Source organism: Mastomys coucha, unplaced genomic scaffold, assembly GCF_008632895.1.
Source record: "Mastomys coucha isolate ucsf_1 unplaced genomic scaffold, UCSF_Mcou_1 pScaffold20, whole genome shotgun sequence".
NCBI classification, from domain to species: Eukaryota; Metazoa; Chordata; class Mammalia; order Rodentia; family Muridae; genus Mastomys; species Mastomys coucha.
The window spans coordinates 118,163,071-118,172,735 of record NW_022196903.1 but is presented as its reverse complement, the minus strand read 5'-3'; the positions used below and the strand labels follow the sequence as shown (position 1 = coordinate 118,172,735).

Genomic DNA, 9,665 nt, shown 5'->3' with positions numbered 1-9,665 from the left:
TATCTTCAGACACACCAGAAGAGGGCATCAGATCCCATTACAGATGGTTGTGAGCTACCATGTGGTTGGTGGGATTTGAACCTAGGACTTCTGGAAGAGCAGTCAGTGCTCTTAACCCCTGAGCCATCTCTCCTGCCCTGCAAGGGAGTTTCAGTGCCGTCATGCCTTGAGCTTTGCTCAGTTGTCAGGAGGAAACTTTTCTCCAAAGCTGTTCAGTGCTTAAATATGTCAAAAATAAACTGCATGGGGTCAAACTCCAGAAGTTTGAGCCAGCCTGCCTAACTAAAGACGTGTTGGTTCGAGTTTCATTCTCGCCTCTCTGCAGGTCATTCCGCTGCCAGCTGTGACACTTGCAAGGACCGCCACACAAGGACACACAAAGCAATTATGACAACACAAGCCCTTGCAGAACCTCGATCCTTCTAATATGAAGATTCAACTAGGCTCTTCTGGTGGCAGCAAGCACCTGGTTTGCTGTAGCTCTAGAGGGGTGCCTTTGGGGACATTCAAGGTTCTGTGACCTTGGTAGACAAAGTACTAAAAGATTTGCAACTGGCAATCCCAGACTCTAACTTCAAAAGGCAAAACGTAACGTGAGTTTTGGAAGATACCGTTTCATTGTGCACTGAGCTAGAAAACTACCTGTACTCTCTGGTCCAATCGATTGACTCACTGTCTACAGAAATAACCAGATGCACAGGTCCAGTCTGTTGCTGAGACAAACACCAAAATAATCAAAATGACCAAAAATAACTAACAGGAAGAAAGGGTTTATTTGGGCTTATACTTCCGGGTCACAGTCCATTCCTGAGGGAAGTCAGGACAGGAACTGAAAGCAGAGACCATGAGAGAATGCTCCTCACTGGGCTTGGTCATGCTTTGCTCAGATTTCCTTACACAGCCTAGACCATCTGTCCAGGAAACAGTATGGCTTACAGTGGGTGGGGCCCTTGTACGCCAGTCATCAATCAAGAAGTCATCAATCAAGACAATCTGCTGCAGACATGTTCACAGGCCAATCTGATCTAGGCATTCTGTAAATTGAGACTCTGTTCTCAGGTAACTCTAGACTGTGTCGGGTTGATAGGTAAAGCTCACTAGACTACATGGAAAAATGGGTGCCTGTTGACCTGGAATGTAGTTCAGATGATAGAGGGCTTGCCTGCCATGAGTGCTGCCCTGGGTTTGATCCCCAGCACCACTTAAACTGAGCATTGTTACACAACTATATGTTATTAGCACTTAGGAGGTAGAGACAAGAGGATCAAAAGTTTTAGGCTATCCTGGGCTGCATTACAAGTCTGGATACATGGGACTCTGACTCACAAATAAATTTTGTAAAAAATCCTGCAGCCATGACTTCCCCATCATGACAGACTATACCCTCAAACTGTGCACCAAACTAAAGATTCTTTTCCTTTAATAAATAACAAGCGTGGCATGGTGGTGAACACCTATAGTCCCAGCCACTCAGGAGGCCGGAGGAGGAGCACAGTTTGAGCCCAGAAGTTCCTGAGTAAACGGAATCACACACATTATAGAGTAAGGCACACATCTTTAATCCCAGCACTTGTATGGCAGAGGCAGGTGGATTTCTGAGTTCCAGGCCAGCTTGGTCTACAGAGTGACTTCTAGGACAGCCAGGGCTATGCAGAGAAACCCTGTCTCTAAAAACCAAAAACCAAAAACCAAAAAAAAAAAAAAAAAAAAAAAAAAAAAAAAAAAAAAAAAAAAAAAAAAAAAAAAAAAAAAATTTAAATCTCAAGAAAGTGGTATTTAAAATCATGTTTGACACGCCTTTAATTCCAGCACTTGGGAGGCAGAGGCAGGCGGATTTCTGAGTTCGAGGCTAGCCTGGTCTACAGAGTGAGTTCCAGGACAGCCAGGACTACACAGAGAAACCCTGTCTCGGAAAAAAAAAAAAAATCATGTTTGAAACATGGAACCTGTTGAACTTGTCCACATAGACACTGAGGACTAAAGGCAAAATGAATCAGCAGATTACAGAAAGTGCACAGCAGATTCGGTCTTCACAATACCAGGAGCTGAAGACTCAAGGAGACAGTAACTGCCTTCACCCACTGTATTCTAATGAAGTGAAAGGTCTGCAGCTGGTAGCAAGCACAATAAACCATGAGCCAAGTGCTTCTCTTCGGCCAAGCCTCCCTTTCCTCCTGGGACCCCAGAGGAGACGGAATACTAACAAAGCCAGAAGGCTGTCTCATGCTATTGCTCATCTGCAGGCATACGAGGTTGCGTTCTGTATGCTGAAACTGACATACGTGAAGGAATATATTTATTCATGTGATATGGATATGAATTGCCTGGGTTTCAAATGCATAGGGACCAAATCAGATACCCAACAATAAGACTGCAGCAAGAAGATACTGTTCAAAAAATGTTTATTGCACAAAAATTTTTTAAAATCATGTTTGATTCTAGTTACAAAACAGGTTATAAATGTATGCACGCCGGGATGAAAGATGAACAGCTGTAATGTATTTCTCTAGAGACATGTACGACGGCTGATGGTGTTCCACTTGATTTCTGCCTTTCCCACACTTTCTACTCTGAATGTGTTAATTTCATAATCAGAAAAAAATGTTTCTTATAAACACAGCACTGGGGATTAGGGTTGTAGCTGGGTTTGGTAGAGTACTTGCCAAGTATCTCTGAAGCCATGCGTTTGTTCACCAGCTTGAGATGCAGATCTGCAATCCCAGTACTCAGTGGGTGGAGACTGGAGGATTGGAAGGTCAATTCCATTCTTGATTACAGGGGAAATCAAGACCAGGGTGGGATACATAAGACTATGCCAAAACAAACAAAAACACCATGGTACAGCCTACAATTCAGTTATATGCAGTTAGATGTCCTGAGGAAAGAAAGTATGTTGACTAACTTAGGTTTCCTCCAAATTGCAGATTGAAGGCCTGGTTCTCACTGGGCGTGGCACAGATCTAAAGCCCCAGCTCTGAGATAGCCTGAGACAGAGTTTCAACTTCTGCCAGCCTGAGCTACAAGCCTTGGAGGCCAGCCAGAGCTGCATAGCCAAACCCTTTCAAGACCTTTTCCCAAAGAAAGTAATGTCGGAATAGACAACTGCTCACACAGACTTCTAAAACAGCGCTGGGTCTCAACTCAGGACTTGGCAGATGCCCAGAAACTAACGTCTCTAAAGAAGGACGGTCTGGTGGCCTCCTAGGTGAGGTTGAACAGCTTTTCTGAACCAGGTGGGGTAAGGCGGTGTGAGACTAGGAGAAAGGATGAAAGGCGAGGTCAGTGTGCAGGGCTGCAAGGGCATCCCTCCATCGCGCATGCGCAGACAACATGCGCAGATAAGCAAAGCCCGAGCATCCCATTTGTCCTGTGCTAAGCTAGACGTCTGGGATGCGTGCAGGACCCCAGTCTCCAGATGCTCCTCAATGCTCGACCCCCCTCCAGCCACTCCAGAGCCTTCCCGCCAAAGCCACATCCAATCAGAACGTGCCAGCCCTGCACCTTGAGCCATATCCAATCATTAGGGGATGTGGGACCTAAGCCCGCCCCTAAGGTGCTCTGGGCCAATGAGCCCCTGCCTGGACTACACATCCGGCCTGGACTGTTGAGCGTGCAGGCGGAGGCGGTTGAGGACCGGTGGTGAGGAACGGCTGAGGCGGGGGCGTCTGAGCAGGGCTCCGGAGTTCAGCATGGTGAGAGCAGCCTGGTTGGTGGGATCGGTCCGAGGTGGTTGGGGTCAGGGTCTCTGAGGGTCGGCCCCACGGGAGGGAGACCGCCATCCTTTCAGAGTCTAGGGTTTCCTCACCACCCCAGCTCCTGGGTTTCCTCTTGGACTCCTCACAATGCAAGTGCGTGGGAGCGAGATGTGCGTCTTCTTAGCTCCTATGAAGATCCAGGATGCTGGGCTGCAGTTCCCGCCTGGAGTCCCAGCCCTGCAGAGGCTGAAGAAAGAAAGAGGCGCAAGAGTTCGAGGACAGCCTCAGCCTCATAGGGCTCCAGTCTCAAGAAAATGCAGCAAAAGAGGGTGCCAGATAGGCTTTTGGAGAGGGAGCTTTTGTTTGGTTTCCTGGTACCAGTGCCCTCATGTGAGAAAACAAGTAATGGCGTTGGTTCCAGAAGATTCTAGAAACCACCAGGCTTTCTGGTCTAATGTTCGTTCACCTAGGAAAGTGAAAGTTACTGAGTCCAAAGAGCCTGCGTTTGTAACTTTAAGACAGTCTCATAGCTCATGTGGGTCTCATAGCTCATGTGGGTCCCATAGCTCATGTAGGTCGCGAGCTCACTCTGATGGAAAAATGCCCTAGAGCCCCCGGTAGGCCTGCCCTCTGTGCCTCCTCTGTGTCAGGGTCACAGGCTACCAGCACTGCCAAGCTTGCTGTGTTTCATGTTACGTGGCTTATAAGTGCGATAGTGTGTTGGTATTAGAGTAAACCTGAGGTGTGTGGTGGGACATGCATGCCACAGTCCCAAACACTAGGTGGACTGAGGCGGGAAATTTGGATTTCAAGAGTAGTCTGAGTAAATTAGAAGCTAGCTTAGGCTACCAAAACGTGCCTTAAGGAAAGAATAAAATAAAGCTGAGAACCTGTTTCAGGTATTTTTCTTTGAAATCGTTGCGGATGTACGTCTGTGTGAAGTGTATGTTCAGGAGTGCAGTTTCCCAGAGAGGCCAGAAGAGGGTGGGGAAGACCCAGGAGCTGGAGTCAAGCTGTTGTGACTAAGCCCTGGTTCTCTGTAAGAGTGTTCTCCTACCCACCACAATCCTTTTAAACCTTGCATTCACTTAGGATCTGGGTCTTCTGTGACAGGATCTCCTCGTCCGAGCGAGCCTCAGACTCCTTTCTGCTTCGGCCTCCTGGTTGAGCTGGCTACTGTCGTGTGCACACCTGGCTTGGTCATTTTTTTTTTCTTTAAAAGTTTTTCTTGTTGAGGGGACAGTGTCGTCCCATTATTTTGTTCTTGTGGCACAATCCTTGATAAAATGCATGGAATTTGGCAGCAGGCTCTAGTTTGCTTTCTGTTGCTGTGATAAAACACTAACCAAACCAACTCTGGAGGATTTATTTCACTGCCCTTGGGAGACCTAATCAGGAGCTGAAGGAGACCATAGAGGACTCGGACTTACTGGCTCACTCAGCCTTATACTGCCCTCCTACATCGATCATTAATCAAGAAAATACTCCCAGACTCGTTCATGGTCCCTCTTCCCACGTGACCCTAGTGTGTGTCAAGTTGACCAGAATTAATCAGTATGATGTCTTTGCATACGCTTTTTTCAAATTAACCCTCAGAAAGTTAAATTACCTGCAAATTCGGTAGAATCTTTTTTGCCTCAAAAAGAAAAGTTTCATTGAAGAATCTTAGTGATTTTTTTTTTCTTTTGGGGGGTTCTGTCTACTTCTGAGGCATTATAGAAGCCTTGCTGAGCCTTAAGAATGAGATAAGGGACTATATTTGCTTTATTTTTTTATTACATTCATTTGCATGAATGGCTACCAGTGGAAATCAGAAGACATCTGGCAGGAGTTGATTCTCTTCTTCCCCTGGGTGGGTCCCTGAAATACGTATTTATAATTGCTGGGTTGGGTAGAATCAAAATGTGTATAATTTATACATATAGGCTATAAGTTGGCTATGGTGGCATAAGCCTATAACCCTAGCACTCTGTATGCTGAGGCAGAAAGATTGCAGTTTCCAGGGCAGCCTGGGCTATACAGCCAGATTGTCTTAAATTTTTTAAATAAAGAAAAAAATCAGGATAATACAGCATGTCAATGCTAAACAATGTCTGGGAATGTTACATTCCTAGACCTGAACAGATGAGTGATTGCCCTAAGCGGAGTGTTGGTATCTTTGTGAAGGATATTAACTTATTAATATTAACAGATGTGTACATGAGCCAGCTTCCTGGGTACAGACGTGTACATGAGCCAGCTTCCTGGTACCCAGAGTGGGGCGGAGAGCAATAAAAAGGTTGATCTAGATGAGCAAATAGAAGATACAGTGACTCTCTAGGTGGGCTTTGGCTGGGTGACCTGGGACCTAGCGCATCATTCTTATTAAATTACACCTTATCCTCTTGTCGGGCCACAGTTAAGACCTGATAGATTTTTCTGAGAATTACTGTGACTATCCCCACTGAGCTAGTTGTTGACACTGCATGACTCCCAAGTCTTAAACTAACTATATTTTTTAAAGAGTGGCAAATGTTTATGCTCTGGGGCTAACTGCTACTTGGTTAGATGTCCCGCGCTATCTCCCGCCAGCAGGAACAACGCGGCACACACAGGATCCTTCTGCAGTACAAGCTTTAATGCATCTTGAGAGCGAGATCACAAGCTTCAGTTGAGGAGGAGGACCCCGACTATCTCAAAAACCTTCCCTTATATAGAGCTCTATGCCTGCCTCAGACGTGGCGACTCATAATAGGCTGTGGGACAATCAGGCCATTTGACGTGACCAAAGGCACTCCGCCGCAGATCGTTGGGATTTACAGGCACACGCGCACAAGGCGTTTTTATGCTAACGGCAAGCCAGATGTCATCGCCATCTTGTAATGGCGATGTGCTTATGAAGTGGCTTCCCACAGTTAGCCGTGTGATGGCTTACATCTGTAATCCTAGCACTTAGAGCAGCTGAGGCAGGGGATTGTTGCTAGTTTAAGTTTAGCCAGGGTTAGTGAAACTGTGTTAAAATAGGGCAAGTTTAGAGTAGGCAAGCTGTTTTATCTCTGTGTGCAAGTTTGTGTGTGTTTGTTTCGAGATAGGATTGGACTTGAATTCTACTTAATCTTTCTGAGTACTGGGATTATGGACCTTCAGAACCATAACTGACTACCTGGTGGAAGTCAGTTTTAACAGAGATAAAAGGAATGCCTAAGCATTGTTGTAAATAAAGTTTGGAAATAGATACTGAGGGACAACACAAAATTGTATTTGTATGTCATACAGTTTCAAGTGACTGAGTATCATGTTTTCTGGTTTCCAGCGCGAGTGTATCTCTATCCATGTGGGGCAGGCAGGTGTCCAGATTGGCAATGCCTGCTGGGAACTGTACTGCCTTGAACATGGTATTCAGCCTGATGGTCAGATGCCAAGTGACAAAACCATTGGTGGTGGGGATGACTCATTCAACACATTCTTCAGTGAGACTGGAGCTGGCAAGCATGTGCCCAGAGCAGTGTTTGTGGACCTGGAGCCCACTGTGGTTGGTAGGTGCCTGGGCCCTGGGTGGAGGCTTTCCTGGGAGAGGGGGATGTCTCAGGAAAGCCCACTGAGGTCTGTGCAGAGTAGATGGGCTGTACACTCTTAACTCTATTGGGTAAGAAACTGAAATAAAGGGTCGTATGTGGGGTATGTGTAACATATGTATGTAGGAGACACATTGACATACGTGCACAGAGGAATTGAATGGCCCTTGCTTGAAAGACTCACAGGACATATGGTCTCTTGCTCTAGATGAAGTGCGCACGGGAACCTACCGGCAACTTTTCCACCCGGAACAGCTGATCACTGGGAAGGAAGATGCGGCCAATAATTATGCCAGAGGTCACTACACCATTGGCAAAGAGATTGTCGACCTGGTCCTGGACCGAATCCGAAAACTGGTAAGAGGGTTGCAGAGGAGGCTTCATATGGTGGCTGTCCTGGTCAAGAGGGTCGGTGGTGGCGGCAGTGGCGGCGGCGGTGGTGGTGGTGGTGTTGTACTAGTTGGGGTCACTTTACCACTGTTATGATAAAACCCCATGACAAATGCATCTTATACAAATGCTTATACTTGCACAGTACTGTTTATCATTGCAGTTAGTCGGGGCAGGAACCTGGAGGCAGGAGCTGATGCAGAGGCCATGAAGGGGTGCTGCTTACTGGCTTGCTCAGCCTGCTTCCTTGTAGAATCTAGGACCACCAGCCCAGGGGTCGTACTACTCACAATGGACTGGGCCTTCCCCATTCATCACTAATTGAGAAAGTGCCTTGCAGGCTTCCTACAGCCTGATCCTATGGAGGCATTTTCTTTAATAAAAGGATCCCCCCTCTCAAACTGTAGCTGGTGTCAAGTTGAGATAAAACTATAAGACACAGTCATTTTGGCAAATCTCAGGAGTTTACCAGAATATCTTCCTACAGACTCTGCTGAGACGCATCTATCTGTAGGTCTTCATTGTGTTCAGACACAGTGCGCATGTGTGGTAGACAGTCTGAATTTGCCTCTGTTTGTAGAAATGGAAGTCCTGAATGCAGGGTGGAAGTCGGAGCGTGGCTCTGTAGGCATTGACTTCTGTACTCTGGTTTTACCGCAGGCGGATTTATGCACGGGTCTGCAGGGCTTCCTCATCTTCCACAGCTTTGGAGGTGGCACAGGGTCTGGGTTCGCATCCCTGCTTATGGAGCGGCTTTCAGTGGACTACGGCAAGAAGTCCAAGCTGGAATTTGCCATCTACCCAGCTCCCCAGGTTTCTACAGCTGTCGTGGAGCCGTACAACTCCATCCTGACCACGCACACAACGCTGGAGCACTCTGACTGCGCTTTCATGGTGGATAACGAAGCCATCTATGATATCTGCCGGCGCAACCTGGATATTGAACGTCCCACATACACCAACCTCAATCGTCTGATTGGGCAGATCGTGTCGTCCATCACAGCCTCCCTGAGGTTCGATGGCGCCCTGAATGTGGACTTAACAGAATTCCAGACCAACCTGGTGCCCTACCCTCGCATCCACTTCCCACTGGCCACCTACGCCCCAGTCATCTCGGCTGAGAAGGCATACCATGAGCAGCTGTCAGTAGCAGAGATCACCAACGCTTGCTTTGAGCCAGCCAATCAGATGGTCAAGTGTGACCCTCGCCATGGCAAATACATGGCCTGCTGCATGCTGTACAGGGGGGATGTGGTTCCCAAAGATGTCAACGCGGCTATTGCCACCATCAAGACCAAGCGCACCATCCAGTTTGTGGATTGGTGCCCTACTGGATTTAAGGTAGGAATGGGTGCTGGGACAGTTATACCTGCAGTAAGCAACAGTCTGCCTCAGGGCCACAGCCTTGGACAACCCCATGACCCTTTCCATGTCAGGCTCCAAAGAAATGGTGTGCAGTAAGCAGTTGCTCAGTGCCATAACTTTTAATAACACTGGGAGCCCTAAATAACACTGGGAGCCCTTTTCTCCTCAAACCAGCAATCACCAAACCGTTTTTCTTGGTTTGGGGGTTGGGGGGGGCATTGATAGGTTTGTTTTTCAAAACAGGATTTCCATGTAGCTCTAGCTGTCCTAGAACTCACTCTGTAGACCAGACTGGCCTCAAACTCAGACATCCCCCTGCCTCTGCCTTCTGAGTAATAGAATTAAAGGTGTGTGCCACAACTGCCTGTGCCCAAACCTTAGTTTTTCTCTTTTTTAAAGATTTGCTTATTTTTATGAGTGTGTGTGTATGCACACGTGTGTGCCACATATGTGCTGATGGTATCTGTGGAGGCCCAAAGAAGGCCTGGATCTCTTGGAACTGAAGTTTGAAACAGTTGGGAACCACCATGTGGTTGCTGGGAATTGAGCCCTGGTCCTCAAGGAAAGCAGCCAATGCTCTTAACAGCCCCCAAACATAGTTTCTTTCCTTCTTCTTCCCTCCCTCCCCCTTCTCTCTCTCTCTCTCTCTCTCTCTCTCTCT

The 9,665-nt window shown here is 47.2% G+C and overlaps 1 protein-coding gene across 1 annotated transcript in view; it reads left to right on the top strand.

The window, feature by feature from the left end:
- Positions 1-3,559: 3,559 nt before the first annotated feature.
- Positions 3,560-9,665, top strand: part of LOC116099610 (tubulin alpha-3 chain) — an 8,022-nt gene continuing 1,916 nt past the window's right edge. The window contains exons 1-4 of the mRNA XM_031383457.1: positions 3,560-3,692; positions 6,988-7,210; positions 7,458-7,606; positions 8,300-8,980. Of these exons, the coding sequence (XP_031239317.1) occupies positions 3,690-3,692; positions 6,988-7,210; positions 7,458-7,606; positions 8,300-8,980 (1,056 nt within the window). The 5' untranslated portion in view covers positions 3,560-3,689. The remainder of the gene's footprint in view (positions 3,693-6,987; positions 7,211-7,457; positions 7,607-8,299; positions 8,981-9,665) is intronic.